The following is a 19,296-nucleotide window of genomic DNA, read 5'->3' as shown; positions in this document are numbered from 1 at the left end:
CGCGGGCTGTCACAAAGGGCCGGGTCGGCCAGGGAAGGTGAGGTTTTGGGTTTGACAAAGGCAGGACGGCAGAACGCAGTCTGTGGAAATAATGTACCAGTTTCTCATTTAAGTTCCCTGAGCGGAGGCAGGAAAATAGAGGACCAGGGGGAGAAGAATACAGGAGGAGGGAGAGAGAAAAGTACAGCGGGGTGGGGAGGGGGAGAAGTGTCAGGGTCTGGAGGTGAGAGGAGAGGTGGCAGAGGGGCAGGGGGTGGCAGTGGAGACTTGTCCTTGGCATCTTGTGACGGGGAAAGGGAGGCAGATCCTGGGTGCGTGGAGGGGGGAGGAGGGATGTGTGAGGCAAGCAGTGGCCCATGGGTTTGAGGTGGGGTCACACTGTTTTTAGGGTCAGAATTGATGGTGCAGCATTGCTGATGGGCAAACTGAGACCCACTGTGGGTCCCACAGCTGGTCAGAGGCCGTTTCCTGACTCCGCGTCCAGTGCTCCTTGGTTGCACTGCATGGCCTCCCAGGCTGGTGGAGAGTGTGGAGCAGAGGGAGACGGAGCATGCTGGGTGTCCCCTGCCCGGCGGTTCCCTGGAGAGGTGTGTGGGTCAGGACCCTCGGCCCAGGCCTGCTGTGGGCCCTCCTCCCCGTCCCAGCCTCCCAGCAAGGCCCTACAGGGACGCCGGCCTTCCGGGCTTTCAGCTGGGAGTGGGCAGTGCTCCATTTGACACCATTCAGAACAGACGACACAAATAAACTCCACGGTGTCTCATTAGTCCGGGAGCGGCTCGAGCTAATCGCGGCGTGCCTTTGTCAAGCGCTGCTCATGCCAGGGGGGTTAAAAAAAGAAATACTTACGCCTGATCCAAGGGCCTTTTGTGGGCAGTGCAGAAATAGCAAACCCAAACACAAAATCAAGCCGCTCGGGAGCGAGGTTGTGTGCCCTGATGGGGCCAGATTCCCCTGGCTCCGGATCCTCCCGGCTGGGGCGCCGCCAGGTCCGCGCCCTCCTGGAGGGCGTCCCTGCTGCTGGGGCGGCCGGGCCGAGGTGAGTGGGCATGTTTTCTGTTCACAGGATCAGATTTTAATGTAAAAGTCTTGTTCGTGCGTTCGTTTTCCCAGCTAGGTCAGTTCTGTGGCTCTTCACCATGCCCCAACTCCACTCTGTTCCCAGCCCTTCCTGCCCTTGTGCCCCGTAAGACCAGCTCCCAGGGCGAGCTGGCGCCGGGCCTCAGGGTGCCTGCACCTAATGTCCGGTCTGTAAGTTCCATGGAACTTGCTTCATATATGTGGAAACTCAAGTGCAAGGGCATAAATGCTTGCCCACGGCTTGTGCACAGCTTGTGGTGGTGGTGGTGGTGATGGTGATGATGGTGGTGATGATGATGGTGATGAAGATGAAGGAGGGCAGCTGCTGTTTACTTTCCCAGGCGCTGTGTTACCTTCCCTGACTGTGTGAGAAGCAGTGATGGATAGCATTTACTGTGTGTCTGCCTGTGCCGTGGAAGGTTCTGAGCACTTCTGGTACATTCCATCTGACGTAGACTCTGCGAGGCAGACGCTGGGATGCCCATTGCACAGTGTAAGTGATGGAGGCAGGTGCTGTTTTCTTTTTTGTTGATGATTTAGGAATAGACGTGACTTCCTGGTGCCGGGACGGTGTAGCTGAATCTGCACTAATAGCCATTCCAGTTATCTATTAACTTGAGTGCTAAAAGGTGCCAACCTTAAAACATTTCTCTTACCCTCAAGGTGATCAATTAACTCTACTCCCCTCATTGTGGATTCGCATCACGAAAATTGAATATTGCTCACTGTTCTGTAGGACACCAGTGTGGTTCATGCCGTGAAAAAATCTAATGTTTCAGGGAAAAAGTGCAGAGAGAAAGAAAAAAAAAAGAGAAGGAGGGAGGAAAGAGATGCATGGGGTGGAGGGTGGGGTGGGGATTAGTGGTGGTGGTGTTCAGCCTTAAATAGTAAACTTGAAATCAAGGATGAAGTTCCAGTGTCAGGTGCTCTGAAAGCATCTGCTATTTACCTGGACAGATTTTGGTACCTCTCCTCTAACAGCACTTCTCTGACTTCATCATAGTACTTACCTGGATATGTGGTAATTGGGCTATTTCCGTGTCTTTCCAGACAGAGCATTTCCTAGGCTGGATCTGTGTTTTGTGTATTCCCCTTACCTGACACAGTGCTAGCAAATAATAGGTACTCATTAAATGTTTACTGAAATGACCTAGCACATAAAAGCTTTGCAAGAGAGGAGCGTTATTTCATTCTGCCTCCTTTGTACTTTAGATACCACAGTTTTCCTTTCCTGATTTCTTTTGCCTGTACGGACCTAGGTTGGTTTTCAAATGACCGTAAGTATCCTTTAATTTGAACTAATGGGATGTCTGAAAGTCACTGCCCATTTAATCTAATTTATTTGTGCCATCAAATAAATGTTTTAAGGTGCCACTGAGAACGGAGCATTCTGTCGGCAGGTGGAATGCAAAGTTGGAAGGGAGGCGAAGGATGTGGGCTTTGAAACCAGACCACCCGAGTCCAAGTCCAGATCAGACACTCTCTTTTGGCTTTAGGCAGTTATAGTGGGTAAGAGCACAGATTCCACGTCTGGGTTTGAATCCAGCCTCCACCACATACAAGCTGTGTGACCCTATGCAAATTACTTAACTTTTTATGCCGCAGTTTCCTCTCCTTCGATATGAGACAGCCTCATGGGGTTGTTGTGGGATTAGGGTTGTTGCAGGAATTACATGAGTTTATATGTAAAGCACTTAGTGCCATGTTGGTATGTGTTACTGGTATTATTTGCTATTAATGAAACTTTAGTGTCCTCGTGTGTAAAACCCAACCGTGTCAGTACCTAAGTCTTCATAGATTTGTGATGAGGATTGCATTATTAATAGTTTCCTAGGGCTGCCATGGCAAAATACCACAAACTGCGTGGCTCAAAACAACAGAAATTTATTGTCCCACAGTTCTAGAGGCCAGAAGTCTGAAACGAAGCGTGTTGGCAAGGTCGTGCTCGCTCTGAACCCTGTAGGGAAGTCCCTCCTTGCCTCTTCTCAGCGTCTGGTGGTTTGCGGCAGTCTTTGGTGCTCCATGGTGTGCAGACCCTTGGTCGTCATGTGGTGCCCTCTCTGTGTGTCTGCACGTGGCTTTCGTTGTATAAGGACACCAGCCACATTGGGTTAAGGGCCCATCCTACTCCAGTGCGACCTCATCTTAACTTAATTACCTCTGCAGTGACCCTACTTCCAAATAAGGTCACATTCTGAGGCACTGAGGGGGGCAGGACTTCAACATGGGGAGACAGAGTTCAACCCATAACTGGGATGAAATGAGAGAAGCCACATGAAACATCGCACGCAGAACCTAGAGCCACACAGTGCCACGCAACGTTAGCTGTGCCTGTTGTCACTGCCCTGTCCTCACAAGGGTGACTGCCCTTTGCTGGGTGGCCTTGGGCAGTTCCCTGAACATCTTTGAGCCTCAATTTCCCATCTGTGAACTGCATGGTGTGGCTTGTCTCACGGGGCGAGTTATTTCGTTGTCCTGATCTGCATCGCCTCGTCCCCGACGTGGGGATAGAGGAGATCCACCTCCCGGAAGGCGCTGCTTTTCCCAGGATGGCGTGAGGGCACACATATGCTAGGGGGCTGGGCACGAGGGTGCGTCCTAAGGTTGCTCTCCCTGCACTCCTGCCTGGTGCCTTATAACTCTGTGACGACAAGTGGCTTTCATAGTCCCCAGTCTGTGCCACTGCACAGACCGGAGGGGGCTCCTCCTTCCATTCCCGCGGGGTTAGGAAGGCTCGGAGGTGCGTCCAGATGTGAGCAGGCTTGAATTCTGCAGCCCCCTGGGCTGCTTTGCAGTGAGAATGGAAAATATTTTTTTCCCCCACTTGGGAGCTGAACAGATTTGCTACAGAGAAGTCTAGATATCTATGGAAACAGTCCTAATTTTAGCCTTGCCACACTTAATGCCAACTCAGAGAGTGCTGTTTTGGGTCAGGGCCCAGGGAGCGGGGAAGGTGAGCAGGGCTGACAGGGTCAGAGCCAGCCCGGAGTAGCCGACTCACAAAGGGAGGACACAGTAGAAATTTTAAGTGGATCCGAAGGGCTGGCTCCAAGGGGAAGGGGCCAGAGTGATGAGTGTTGACCAGGAAGTTGTGTTTTCAGTGTATCGCTGTCCCCCGCCTCCCCGCTTTCACTCTCCCTGTCCCAGTTCTGCTCGATTTTGGAGTCCAGTCCATGACCCTTCCTTCCACATCCCTGCCTTGGGAATCAGCCCTGAATTCCTGGCATCATTTATGATTTTGGTGAAGTACTGGGGCAGCCCACTTAGTTTTGAGGTTAATCTGTGTATCTTGCAGTCCCTCCATTTATTTTTGAGCCCTTCAAGGTCTCAGCCATTGTTCATTGTCCCGTTTGGTGCAGGGCCTGCCATGGAGTGGACAGAAAGTGCACAGCGGGTGGGGTTGGACGTGGTGGGAGGTTTCTGGTTGACCAAACCAGGGGCTGGGCAGCTACTGGAAAGGGACATCAAATGACCGAATATAATAAAGTGCAAAGAAACACTTCTGATGGGAGGGACCCGCCAGGTGAGGGATGGAAATCACCTGTAATTCACGTGAGGACATGCTGGGGGTGGGGTCACAGGCAAGAGGGGAGGCCACACTGGAGTGGGTGTCGGAAGAGTTGGACAGTGACCATTTTAGACCACGTGGGGAGCATCACTCACCTCTTTGTAGCCCTGTCCTCCCCGCCAGGTCAACTCCAGCAGGAATCATTGTTGAATGTCAAACACAGGAAGAACTTCAGATATCATCCAGTCCTGGGTGTGTTAAAGTCTGGTGTTTAAGATAAGCATCTTCGCACTCATACTTGGCTGTGTTTTAGCATGCATGTATGGACCACATACAGTAGCATTCCGAGCCTGTAGTTTCTTGGGCATTGCTGCTCTGGATGAGGCAGGTCAGGGTAGTTTGCTGTACGACAGGGTGGCGTTCCCACACGCCCATGCATGTGTAGACTCGTAATGAGCGCACGGCCTGCTGTCACCATTTGGAACTGAGGCTTGTGCAGATGGAAGAGGTTGCTGGGATGAATTCTTGTACTGAATTTCCATATGTTTTGTATTCTTTTCAGCAGGATGAAAAGCACCATGGTTGTGGGAAAATTGGGAAGGTTGTTGCAAGAGATTGCAGGGTGGGCAGCTCTGATTGGGTTTGGTCCTCTCCTTGGAATGAGGAGGAAGTGGGCAAGGCGCAGGTAGACCAGCTGGTCCTGCTAGATAGTGACCACACCTGGGACTTGAACTGAGTCTCCTCTTCTCGTCTCGCCGTCTTGGCGTACTAGACAGGACGTAAGCTCAGTCCTGCCCAGCACTTGGGCACTTTAAGTTATCTCATGTAATCCTACCAACAACATTCCGAAGCAAACACTATTTTTACTAAACCAAAAAGGGGAGACAGGGAGTGAAGGACTTGAAATAACTTGCCGAGGCCCAGCCTGCTGGTAAGAAGTACACCCAGTGATTCAACGTGGCCCCATTCCGTGACATTTAGCTGTGTCAGGGAGCTGCAAACCTACCAAAAGGAGCTTTTAGATTTTAGAAATAGAAACACGTGCAGGGCCACGGTGCCACTCGCCTCCTCCTGGGAAAGCTCCTCCCGGCACGTAATAGAGCCAGTGCTGGAGTGCACGTCGCTCAGGCCAGCAGGCGAGTCTGAGGACTGGGTAGGAGTTTTCCGGGCAGTGGGATGCCTCCCTCTTGGGTGGCTCTGTTTGTCCAGGGCCAGCAGAAGGCCGTTTGGTCCCCGAGCAGATTGAACTGCCCCAGCTGACAGGGTGAGTCAGAGCAGAGCTCAGAATAGAAGCCGGAGGGCATGTGTGCGCAGGCCATCTCCGACCCAGGCGTTTGGGTCGTAAGATTCCCGTTCAAGATGATTAAGCTCTTATACATAACACTGTTTGCAGACTGCTTTATGATCATTTATTAGTGTCACCTGGCAACGGGTCCGTGAGTTGGACACATCCGTGCACCGGAGGGTGATTAACCCTGGATCCACCCAGACCCCAGTTCACTGCTTTTGCGTTGCCTGGCCGCCTCCCAGCCCCCTCACTCACTCACTCACTCACTCGTTCATTGAGCTATCTGTGTATTCACCCAGCAGAGCCCTTTCACTGGGCACCTCCTTTGTGGGTAGCTCGATGTTTGCCATTTCTTTTCTATTGCTCAGGATATTTAGGATGTGCTAAAAATGGACACGTTGGTGTTGCTGTTTGCACAGGCAATAATAGCCCCTTTTCTTGAGACTGTAAGCTCCATGAGGGCAAGGCCTTTCCATTGTTCATTTTTGTGTCTCTGCTGCCTGGAAGAACGCCTGGCATATAGTGGGTGCTCTGTGAGCACTTGTTGAACAAAAGAGTGAATGGACGGAGTGCCTACTATGTTTGGCCCGGTGGGAGGTGCTTGCCATAAAAAAATATCCTCCCATCAATCCATTCTGTGCCATGCAGGTGTCTGTCCCCATTTCAGGGTACCATCTAGTGGGGTGTATGTTATCGTAAGCATTATTTTAAGTACTTGCATAGCAGATAATGCTCATCATGACTGAATAAGGTAGCTACTGTTTTTCCCATTCTGCAGATGAGGAAGTGAAACAGAGAGGTTAAATAACTTGCCCGAGGTCACACAGACACAAGCTACTTCTTTACCTGTGTATCAGCACCATCCAGTATTACTTTGTGCTGGTTGGAATCGTTCTGCGTCCGCACTGTCAAACAGAAGCCGCTAGCACTTGAAATGTGGCCAGTGCAACTAAGGAATGGAATTTTTCGTTTCATTTCGTTTTAACAAATTTGAACTTACATATGTGGCCATCAACTACCATACTGGGCAGTGCAGTTCCCTATGTGCTGTCTCTAGATAGTACATTGCTACATGCTGAGCATTTTTCAAATGCTTTACATGTCGTAAATGATTTAAGTTGATCCTCCCAACCACAAATGAATCACTAAGGGTCAGAGGCTAAGTAACCTCCTTCACTCCCAAGAATTAATGAAGAATTAATTAGCACTGGTGTAATCCAGCTACACCAAGAATGAAATGGGTGTAGCTGGATTCTCCCCCAGGGTGGACTCTGCTTGACCCCAGCTTTAAACTGTCTCCCTGGTTTTCTCCCTATTTTCCATGCTGATGGGTGTCCCCACCAAAAACAAGATCTCATCGTTCTTAAAGTTTGCCAGCCCCGAACGCCGTGCTGCCCATTAGGCGTCTCGGTAAAGGGGTCAGCCCGTATGCAGGCTTGTGAACTCGCTGTTCCTACCAAATGACTCATTTAGGTTGAAAACATTCATTTGCACGAAGTGGAAGTGTGTCAATGTCACTTTGAGAAATAACAAAAAGATGCCAGTATTCCTTACCAGGATGTTCTGTTGTGAAAACAAACAAATGAAACAAAACCTACTTCTTAGTGTGGTGGTAATAATATTTCGAGGTCAGGGTGAGAAGCAGAGAAGGTCAAGCTGAAATCATCTGTAGTCTTGCTGGGTGGAAAGCATGGTTGCAGCTTGTGGGTACGGTGACATCGCGCCTCTCCCAGATGTACGCTCCCTCTGGAGGATGGGCGAACGTGGGTTCCGCGTCAGACTTGGGGTTACACGTGGAAGAGGAAGCAGGAGTGCTGACCTGCATACGAGTGGAAGCAGAGGTCACTGGATTCTGTTCCACAGCAGAGGTCAGCAGTACTTTGTGATAAAAATTCATCCCAATGCCTGCGGCTTGTTTGGAAACCATGAACCATCCTAGAGCCGGGCCAGGAGTCCACGTCAGGGGCAGAACCAGGTTAAACGTGATCTGGAGAGACACAAGGAGAGAAAGTGAGAGAGAGAAGCCCTGAAGTTGAGACCACATAGGGAGCACAGTCCAAATACAGGCCGTGATTGTGCAACCCCGGGACTGCAGGCTGGCTGCGCTTCCTGTTCTGGGAGTAGGAACAGGGGACATGTGGCCACAGGCCTCTGGGGGAAGTCTTGCTCTGTGGGCTTTGATTGGCCAGTTACATCCACGTTCCTTGTCCTGGTCTTGTCTCAGGAACAAGTTACACAATCTTCCAAAACCAGCCCTGTCCATCCGCCCGCTCATCCATCCACCCATCCAGCATTTAAGTCTTTATTCTATGCGTGGCATTGGGGATAGCGTGGTGAACAGGGCACCATCCCTACCCTCAAGGAGCGCACAGTCTTGCCTGGAGATGTGTGCGTGAGCATGCGATTTTGAAACAAGCAGAGGGAGACTTGGATGCTCAGCCCTGCAGGGCCACCTGCACCTTGTCCGTGTAGCACCTGGCCCAGTGACGCCAGCACTGGTGTCTCTACTTCCCTGCCTGTCTTTACACTTGGATCTGTATTGTGCTTTGAGGTATTTAATTATACTCAGTGTAGTGCTTTATTGCATCTTTATTGTAACCCTCCTGAGAATAGGGGCCTCCGTGTCCTCCCTGGGATGGGACTCAGCTCAACTGTAGGCACTGGTGGAGACTCCAGGATTATCGAGGTAATCGGAGCCCCGTAAGCCTGGAGGGCCCTTAACAGTCATCAGTGATCTGAGGGGTCTTCCTGGCCTTCATAGCTCCCAGCTTCCTCCTCTCTGCCTCTCAGGGAAGCTCTCTCAGGGTAGTTCTGCCGTGAGCCATTGCCAGGCAGGGCAGGAAGAAAGGGGACCCGCACCTCTCCCTGAAGGCAAGTTCACGTACGCTCATGACACCTCCGAACACTTCACCTTCACCTGGAAACATGGGAGGCATTAGTTTCGCCAGATTAACAGATGTGGGATGCCGCATATTGACACTGCCTTCAATTAAAGCCGTAGTTAAATGTGAGCGTGCCCCAGACACTTGGCTACCCTAAAACCCCAGGTTTCTCTTGGTGCCTTCAAGTTCAGGAACCATGATTTACAATCCTTGGAAAATGAAAGCACTCCTGCCTCCCTTTTATTTCTAGTAAAGTTCACTGGAGCTCAGAAGGATTCCCAGAAACGGGGGCGGCATTGTTCAGGCATTGTCCTCTGTCCCCTGCCTTCATCCCCCGTGGTGAGACAGGAGGCTGCTGGGCGAACTGCAAGGGCTGGGACCTCCTCTACCAGCAAAGGAAGTAAAGTCACCAGCGAGATTGAGAGCTTTTCTGTGGCAAGTGCTTTTCTCATGTTATTTTAATTGTCTGAATTACCTGATGAGGCTATATTAATCTCCACTTTAGAAGGGAGGGAAGTGAGGCTTCAGGAGGTGGCACACCCAAGACCAAACAGCGACTGAGAGGCAGAGCTGAGACTCGAACCCTACTCTGTTGGCGCCTGTGTTCCTGTCTGCCACGGTGCTGCGCAGAGAGGTGGGCACGGGAATCCCTGCTGAGGCTTCGTGTGAAGCCACTTTCTGGAACACATTCCCACGATCCTGGGCAACTTAGCTGACTTCTGGGCCTCGGTTTTTCTCATCTGTAAAGTAGGATGATAATATTTTATAGGATGAATAAAGGTGAAAGGAGATTATTCAGATAAAGCCTGGCGTGCGGTCAGCACTCAGTACGTGTTCTCTCTCGTAAGTTTGTAGGTATAATAGTAACATTCATCATCAGTGTTGTTTTCCCTGTTTTTTATACCTGGTAGCAATTTTGACCACGGACTGCCCCTCTTTGTTAATAGATTTGTTGTGTTAATGAAAACACAGCTCTCATCAAAAGAGCTTATAGTTTACAGCATCCAGCCCACAAACAGCATCATGCCAGCCCCCGAGGACATGTGACAGAGCTGGGATCTGAACCCACACTGCCTCTCCCGGGACCCAGGTGTCTGGCTGGCACTGCGCTGCTTCATTGTGTTCCTGGTGACTGTGCTTGGCAGTCAGTGTGTGAGGTAGACCCGCTCTGAGTGAGTCCACCGTCTGGTCGTGGAACCTCAGCACTGGACAAGACAAGACTGCAGTCGTTCAAGGCCAGGAGCCGACGTGAGGCCACTGCCCAGTGATTACTGCAAATCCTCTTTCCTGGGAAGTTCCTCTGCACTGTTTGTGACGTCATTTGGGTGTCACCTCCCAGCAAAGCCTTCCCTGATGACGTGCTCCCCTGCACCGCGGGTGCCCAGGCAGAGCGAGCAGAGTCTTCCTTTGCTCCCGTGCACTTTGTGGAAGCTTCTGCTGGAGCCTTCTCCACGATGTTTTCTTCTCGGGGCTTTCTGTGGCTCATCTGCTTCACTCGCTGTGAGCTCTTGAGGACAGAGGACTGTGTCTGCGTTAGAAACTGCTGGTTCTCACCCGAATCCAGTCCTCTTCTTCTGAGGGCACAGGAATGCTACCCTTCCCTGCCCGTGTACGGCCACGTGGCTCCTTCTGGCTGAAGAGTGGTGAGCAGAAGTGAGTTACACAATCCCAGCTGGAGCGTTTATTTGCTGGTGCAAGAGCTGGTGGGGCTGGATTGAAGTGCTGGGGGGCAGATCTGGGCGTGGCACCAAACATGAAGTAGGAGAGGTCTTCGGATTTGACAACTAGGATCCTCATGGCATTATCGGCATTATCGAGAGGCCAGGCATGTCAGCGTGTGCATTCTGCAGGTGAGGAGCCCGAGGCTTAGCAAGGTTAATCATTGTCCACGCGATTAAAGCGAACCAAGCGTGGTCTGACTTGTTCTATGACCACATGCTGCTGTTCCCTGTTCCTGACTTCTCGTGTTGTTGCTGTTGATGTAGGCAAAGGGAGTGTGTGTGTAGGTGTGTGGGGCAACAGCCAGCAGAGTTGCAGGGCTTGGTCCCTTTTGTGGAGCAGGCGTTAGCGAAGGTTGACGTCCTCAGCCCAGGTGGTGGCTGCGCTCGGCCACCAGGTTACCAGAGGGAGAAATGAGTTAGCTGTTATCTCCTTGCAGATGTCAGTTTCCCTTTAACGCGTGGCTTTGTTGAGAATACCAAGATGGGGCTGTGCTTACTGACCTTTTCCTTGATGCACAGATGGGAATAAGGAGGGTGGAAGGAAAGGAGGAACCAGGAGAGGAATCCGAGGCAGAGGCTGCCCAAGAGGCTTTGGAACCTTGTCTGCCCTGAGAGTTTGGGATGCAGGTTCTCTGGAGAGAGCGTCCAGGGGTGCAGGCCTCACATGCCAGGGCGCTTGCTGAGGGTGCGTGGATATAGCGTGTGGGTCGCGGCCACGGCAGTGGTGCGGCAGGTCTGTAGAGAGGCCTCGGGCTGACAGGGCCTCACGGGGTCCCCAGTGCAGGCTGCGGCTTGCAGGTGGATGTATCATTTCGGCTGTTGCTGGAGCTGTGACCTGGGGAAGGAGGGTCAGGACAGTGGCCTGGTCATCTGGACGTGTTGGTTTTGTTCCCACTTTGCCCTGGTGATACCAATGAGGTCCGGTTAGTGTGGACCAAGCACTTTCCTAAGTGTGGGCCACACATTCATCCTCAGAACAGCCCACTCTGAGGTGCAGTTCTGCATCCTAAGCTGCTGGAGAGGTTGCGTGACTTTCTTAGGCCTTGCTTGCTGCTTAGTAGAGAAACCGGTTTTGAACCAGCATATGGTGAGTTCCTGACTGCTAGAATTACTCCTCCAGGCACTTAAGGTCTCTGGCCACAGCTGTATTTCTTCCTTTGAAAATGAAGACAGTGGGAGAAACCAACATCTATTTGAGCACTTACCATGTGCCAGGTCCTATGTTTACATTGTGCACGGTACCTTATCTAAATCTTGTTTCAAGCCTTGGCATTAGGTATCATTTTAATGATTTAAAAAATAAGAAAAAACATTTTTAATTGTAAAATACACGTAACATAAGATTTGCCTTCTCAGTGCACAGTCCAGCAGTGTTTAGCGCATTCACGTTGTTGTGCGGCTGCTCTCCAGCACTCTTTTGATCTTGCAAAACCGGAATTCTGCATCCGTTAAACAATAACTGTTCCCTCCTGCCCCAGCCCCTGGCAGCCAGCATCCTCTGTGGATAGGACGACTCCAGGTGCCTCATGAGTGGAATCATATTTGTCTTTTTGTGACTGGCTTATTTCATGTACCGTGATGTCCTCAAGGTTCATCCGTGATGTAACATGTGACAGTATTTCCTCCCTTTTTAAAGCTAAGTAGCATTCTATTGTATGCATACGCCACCCAGCACACGTGTTTGTTCATTCGTCTGTTGATGGGCATGTCCTGGATGAACCATTCATGATGGGTTGCTTCCACCTTTTGCCTGCATTTTGATTTTATTAATCAGTCGAGCACAAGGTCACAGCTGGATTTAAACCCGGGTTTCTATTTGATACTCAACTTCTGACTTCTTTTTACTTCTAAGGTCCCTCTAGCTCTAGGAGAAGAATTTTACATTAATGTGGCCTTTATTAAGCCTGAGACTGCTTTGAAGCCACTGAGCAGGCGCCTTTTTCTGAGTCCCCGCTTGGACAGCACTTCTCCCAGTGCTTGGGGGGACCCAGTTTATACCACCAGAGGCCACAGTGTGAGGTGAAGCCCTTTAATTTGTGTCCTGTTGGTACCCATTATTTCTCCAAAGTGTACTTACTTTATTTATGGAATCTACTTCCAAAGCTCCTGTCTTTGTTTTCACATTTTAAAAATGACTATCTTAAGAGCCTCTCCGAAATTAGCAAGTACAGCAATACGTTATCATGATACAGGTTTGAGTTTGCAAGGTTAGCTCCCTTGGGGCTGGTCGTTTTTTCTCAAGCCCAGGTCCCGGTAAGTGGATAGCAGTGATGGGTTTTATGGTGTCAAAGGTGAGATCTCGTGTGTGAGATGCCAGAGATGCTGTCTGATTCAGTCGATCATCATTTTCTATTTAAGCATTTTGTTTATCTAGGAGAGCATTAATTACTAATTGCTAACATTTACCTATAAATAACTCTAAGAACAACTTCAATAAGTATTTCCTTAGTGCTTTTGCTAGGAAACTTACTGCAGTTGAACACACGATTTAGCTATATCTTTTTCTAACTGCATCATTTCTTAGAGTTGAATGTCTACTGGGAATATTTATTGCCCACATCTTTTGAATTGTGGCCTTTTGGGGCTTCCACACCAGTTAGGTATCAAAAGCTCATAATGGATTTTCTCCTGCCCTTGAGGAGAATATATTCCTTTTGGCTTCCAGCTTAGAATAAAAGAGACACATGAGCTCCCACAGGCCACCGTGCCGTCTGCCCCATGAACCTTGACTTCGAGATGTTATTTTAGCTTTTTCTGCTTGCTTTTGGCAAAACAAAAGTTGAGGGAAGGGGGATAAAAAAAGATAATGACAGACGCGCTCATCTGACAGCTAACCTTAAAGGGGCCTTGTCTATTTTTCAGAACCTACATTAAGAAACACATTCAGATGCGTCAGCCATTTGTAGAGCGCCTGTCGTGTGCCAGGTAAGACGTGAAGCATTTTCAAAGCTTTGCATTAAATACTCACAGAAATCTTTGCCAGTTGCCATTTTTCATCTGGGAGATCGTGCTGAAGTAGCTTGCCTAACACAGCTAAAAGTAGAAGCCCCAGCTTAGGGCTGGCACCTTCCTCTTCTAAGATTAGGGGTCTGTTGTGGTTCTTCCAACGAAGGAGATATGGTGGCTTCTTCCTGGGGACCTGGAAATGGTTTCTAATTCGGAGTTCTGGTGGGATTTTCTCTCTGTTGTGTTCTCTTTGCTGGTGATCAGTAGATCTCTCTGTTTATGACTCCTAGTAGCTGGGGAAACCTGGAGGCTTCATTTCAGCCTCTTAATTCGGACCTCACTGAGGCTCCGAGGGGGAAGTGGCTGCTTAGACCTGCCACCCAGCTTGTTCTGTAGGAATGGTTCCAGCCCTCTTCCGTGGAGGGCTGCGTGGCTGTCTGCGTGGAGGACATTTCAAGAGGGGGCTGCCTGGGAGCCGGTCTAGATGGAGCAGCGATTCAGCACTCTGGTTGGACCCTGCACATGAACATCCTGGAATGCTTTCAGTGGCAGTCTGGCATGCAGCTCTCTTCCACTGCCCCCCAGCCCCCGTCCCCCTCTTCTGAGGTCAGAGGCCATTTTTTGTGCATATTCATCACCCAGGTGCCAGCACAGGGCTGGGTGCCCGGGAGGCCTACAGTAAGCGGCGCGTCTCAGAATGCCAAGACTTGATCCCAGCTCCATCACTGACTATTTGTGTTCTTTTAGCCTTTTATGCTTCAGTTTCCTTGTCTAAAAAAGGGGGGTGAGGAAGGGGATGACAGTCATCCCCCTTGGTGTCACGGCAAGGACTCAGTGGGCAAAAATGTGTCACAAGGGCAGATATTTTTGTTTCATTCACTATTGTATCCTGAGGTTGGTGCTCCATAAGGGTTCATTGAATGGCTAAGTGAGACACCCCCTCTCTAAGCCCCATTTGTCCCACTTTGAAAAAGAAGAGGATGGTGGTAACCTGTGGTTTTTGTGGTGGGAGGGCTGCTGAGGGATTCCTTGGGGGCCTTTCCCAAAAGCACAGGGAGGACCAAGCCCTGCCCCTGACATTCTGACTCCTGCTGTCTTGACTGGAGCTTGGCACGTGCGTTCCGAAAACCAGGGCCCAGGGGATCAGGGTGCACAGCCTTGAGGAACGGCTGGCTCTTTGTCCTCTCAGGCCTCTGGCCTGATTCTTTCTGTGTTGGGCAGGTAGGGGGCCTCTGGCCTGATTCTTTCTGTGTTGGGCAGGTAGGGGGCCTCTGGCCTGATTCTTTCTGTGATGGGCAGGTAGGGGGCAGATGGTTAGGGTCCTCTCAGTTTCCTACTTCACCCCGCCAGTCCTTTAAGGCCCAGCTTAAACACCACCTTCTCCAGAAAGATTTCCTGAGCCTCCTAGGCTAGAAAGCACCCCTCTCTGCTGAGTGTCCTATGACCCTGAGTCTTAGCTTTTGCCATATCCTGACCAGGGTATCGTAATGGGCGTGTTCAACATGGTACCCCCACGGCACGGTCCCCAGGCTCTTATATCTGGTTGCTGTGTTGTATGTATTTAAATATGTCACCAATGAATTTATAAATCACTATTTCCAAAGCTAACTTCCTTGGTTTTATAAGTAGCAACTGCTCCCCAAGATTCCTTCTGTTCTTATTCAGACCAGTAACACTGGATGTCTTTGTTAGATTGGATTTTTTTTTTTTTTTAAATAAACTAGAGACACTCAGGGAGAAAAAAGTGATTTACTCTTCCTTTGTAATTAGCCTCGATGATTAGATGATCTTTTCCATTATGTTTTATTTTTACTTTCCTGGAACTTATCAAGTGGCCTCTTTTCTATGAAGGTTACCCTTCAAGTGAGTAAGGGAGCTTGATTAGAGCACTGGGGGATTTACTTTGTATTTTTAAAAAATCAGACTCATGGTGGAGAGGGCTGATGTGAGCAGATGGGGAAAGGTCAACGCTGCAGCTATAAAAAAGGGCCTCAGAGCTGAGAAACTGAAACTGATGCTCCCAGGAAGGACAAGTTTTTTTTGTTTGTTTGTTTTTGCTGTCAACTGCCAGAGTAATTAATAGTCACTTTTATTTTAGAATTTGTTTTATATTTCACAAAGCTTCCTGAACCATCCTTCTTGGCTTGTCTTCTGTGCCCAGGACAAGGTCCTATATTTTATTTTATTTTTAAAGCACATTAATAATTGCATCCATCAACTCTGACTTTGCAGTCTGCTAGGTACTTAAATGCGCTACTCATTTTATTTTATGTTTTTGATATAAATAGAGTTTGGGGTCAGTTCTAGAGTACCTTCGGAGACTTTTTAATCCCCGAGAGGCAGCTGATCTTGTTTGGCGTCTGAAAGGACTGCCCCGTGGGGGCGGTCTGGGCATCTGGCTGACAGTGGCCTGCCCAGGAGGGACTAGGCTGGGACCTGCTGAGAGCAGTTTCACTTTCACACTTGCTTTCTCTTGTGCACAGCTGAACTGTGTTCTTGGGGATCCCTAGCGTGTTGAGAACAAAGAGCAGAAGAAAGAGTGTGCATCCTTCTCTCCATCCATCCATCCAGTGAATATTTATTCAGGGCCTGCCCTGAGGCAGGTTCTGGGAATGCGGCAGAGGGCACACAGATGCCGTCCAGTCCTCCTGGCTTGCTTTTGGCACTAAGCTCTTTCCAACTCAGCACACGTGGGAAAGGCACTGGTACTTTTTTAGGTCCTTGCTCTCCTAGGAATACGTAGGCATACTTATTTAAGTCTCGCAACTCTTTGTAAAGTAGATATTACTAGGGGTTTATATACTATTAATACATATAAACATCATACTGGTATGGTGGTGTTTTGCATAGCAGTTAAAGCTATGAAATTATGCAGCCCTGGTTTGAAAATAAGCTTTGCGTTTTTACCATTTATGGGATGTTGCATAAGGGACTTAAATGTTCATGGCTTGATGGTCTCTTCTGTGAAACGAGGCTAATGGCTAGACCCCTTGGGAGGTTACCACTTAGCAGGTCGGTGTGGATACACAAACATTGCAAACCTGTGTGTGTTGGGAAAATTCTTTCTGGTTTCAGAGTTCACACTTTCGCCCATGTGTCTGGAGTTGTTTCAGGATTCAGTCTTGCACAGAGAGGCCTTATATCCAGTTCCTTCTAGAAAAGGAAGCTTGTGGCAGGGAAACTGAAGACCCTGGTTCTACTTGGTTCTATCATTGATCGGATCGTATGGTCTCGGACAAGTTCCTTGACCTCTCCAAGCCTTAGCTGTCCCATTTCCGAAATGAGACAGTGGTGCATCTCCTTGGATGGCTTTGTTCTGGCCACCCTCTTCATTTCCGTCAAGACTTTAAATTTCACACGGTGGAGGACTTGTCTGGCCACCTCACTTATCACTGCCACCCTCGCTGGGCACCCCCAATTCCCTGTACCCTCCTCCGCTTTTTCTTTATTTCCACAGCACTTATCACCGTCTAACAGACTGTATGATTTCGTCTTTTATTTATTATGTTTGTTTTTTATAAACAAAACCTGAATGTTACCTTCGCTGGAATGTAATGTCATTAAGGGATAGGATCTTTTTTTTTTTATCATCTTGCACCTAGACCGCCTTGAAATTGTCTGATACAAACAGGTATTATAAATGAGTGAACAAGTTGCTGAGAAAAATAAAGAAAAAACAGCCCAGCAACTTCTGCCTGCTGTCAGCTTAGAGCGGGCAGCTCGGATAGCTAGGCCTGGCGCTCTCTAGCTGATAATAAATAGTCTCACTGAATACCGACGTGGGGCAGGGTCACTCTATATTGGTGATAGAACAAGACAAAAACAAGACCACTTCATACTCAACCCTGAACACAGATAAGAACAAGAATGCTGCAGTCCACCAGAACCACTGCATATTCCCTGCTCTTAGCTCACACAAATGACTGTTTCTTTACCAGTGACAGCTTTAGCCCTGCCCTGTTCCTCTTGCCGCTTAGATAAAGATTAAGAAGATACCTGGTCATAGAATTTCTGCTCTGTGACAGCAGGAGCCAGTGCCAAACTACACTTCCTTGAACCCTCCCCTGAATCACTAAACACAGTCCAGATGTCTGACAGGCTCCTCCTGACACCCTCTCTCTGAGACATTGTGGTTCTCCATGGTACGGCATCGCCCTTGCCGCAGTGAGCCAATCAGCCCAACTTTGTGTGACTGCAGGTGTGTTCCTGGTAGCCTTTGACTGGAGCCTGTGGCGTTGTCTCATGGTGAATACAGCTTTGTCACAGGCATCACTATAGAAATGGGCAGGTTATTATTATTAGCTGAATGACATCGAACAGATGTGTACACAGTGTAATTGGAGAGCGAACCCATACATACACTTGGTGGTTGTCGAAACAAGCACGGGTGTGGTAGAAGACAAAAATGCAAGGGTTAGGGGCTCTGAGCCTCGGGGTGTGGAAGTCAGGGAAGGAGAAAGCCTCGCAGGCCGGGTGGTGAGAGGAGAAGGTGGGGCTGGCAGAGACATGGGGGTCTTGAGGACAGCGCTGGTTTGGGAGTCAAGAAACCCAAGGTCTTATCCAGGTTTTATGACATAGGAGCTCTTAACAACTCTAGTTGTTAGATTTTTAATACGTAAAACAGGTCAATAATCTCTCCTCCTTATCTCACATAGTAGTTACCTTATGTGAAAACACCTTAGAAACACTCGTGTGCTGTAAAAGTACAAGGCCTTGCTCTAATCGTGGAGAGAAAAAAATAACATGCTGTTTCAAGGCGTTTCACCCATAAGCCAGGTGCTAAATGATCCCTCTCTGTCTTCTACCACCCAAACTTTAGAAGGGAGTGTTGCCATAGGAACCTTGTCATTATCATTCAGCAGATGTAGACGTGCTCAGGGGGTATATTTTTTAGAGACCCTTTAGGTTGCTTGTAGAGTCTCGGGAGCAGGAGTGTGGTGGGGGGCGCATACGAGAGGCAGGGGTGAATTATAATAAGGAGCGGGGCCAGGAGGACCCCTTCCCCCCCAGGTCAGGGGCCCAGGATCCAGCCGCTGCCGTTATACCTCCTGCCCTATCTCCCCGACTCTGAGTCAGACTTCGTTGTTAAAGGATTTAAATTGGAAAATGTATTAGCCAGATTATCCATCCAAATAAGGTTATAAAGTCTACCTGTATTAGAGGGGGGAAGATTTCCTTCTGTGGAATTTCAGGTCCTAATAATAATAATAGCAATAATGATAATACCACTGTCTGTCATTTCCTGGGTGTTTGATCCATGGCAGGACACTGTACTCAGCATTTGTGTGCGGTACCTCATTTGTTGTCCTTGCAACAAATTTGTCGTCATCCCCCTTTGCAAATGAGGCAGCAGAGACATAGAGTCTGAATTACCCACCCACAGTCACCAACCAGCCGGTCTCCCAGCCCAGAGCCGAACTAGGTCCTTCTGACCTCAAGTGGTGACATCTTAAGACTCTGCTCTCTGGATTCCTTACAGTTGATCCCAGGATATGAGAACTGTTGTCTGGGACACCCGTCTTTTGGATGGGAAATGGAGGGTGGAAGAGGCGAAGTCCCTGCTTGAAGGCCACAGTGGTGGGGTCGGAGTCAGGGCTCGTATCTGCTGATCCTTAGTCCGGAGACTTACCATGACTTTTCTCCTGATGGATTTAAATATGCGTGGCTGTGGTCAGTGGCGGTTTCTGCGACAGAAGTATGGTCCTCTTTTGACTTTTTTTTGACCAGGACCTCAGGCTACAGAGCTTGACTGCCTGGGCGCCCGTCGTACCTCTGCCTCTTTCCAGCCATGTGACCTGGACTTGTTGCTTAATCTCTTTGTGCCTTCTTGCTTCCTCATGTGGAAAATGTACCTGCAGCACAGTGTTGTAATGA

General features: G+C 49.3%; 1 protein-coding gene across 4 annotated transcripts in view; it reads left to right on the top strand.

Annotated features, from left to right (window-relative positions):
* The window catches only part of LARGE1 (LARGE xylosyl- and glucuronyltransferase 1), a 499,273-nt gene that overhangs the window by 38,220 nt on the left and 441,757 nt on the right, over positions 1–19,296 (top strand). Inside the window, exon 2 of one of the 4 annotated variants that reach the window (XM_069490819.1) lies at positions 13,339–13,401. The exons of the other annotated variants lie outside the window; for them this stretch is intronic. Within the exon in view, the coding sequence (XP_069346920.1) occupies positions 13,364–13,401 (38 nt within the window). The 5' untranslated portion in view covers positions 13,339–13,363. The remainder of the gene's footprint in view (positions 1–13,338; positions 13,402–19,296) is intronic. 4 annotated transcript variants of the gene reach the window in all.

Source organism: Eulemur rufifrons, chromosome 16, assembly GCF_041146395.1.
Source record: "Eulemur rufifrons isolate Redbay chromosome 16, OSU_ERuf_1, whole genome shotgun sequence".
Taxonomy (NCBI): domain Eukaryota; kingdom Metazoa; phylum Chordata; class Mammalia; order Primates; family Lemuridae; genus Eulemur; species Eulemur rufifrons.
This window is presented reverse-complemented; position numbering and strand designations above follow the sequence as displayed.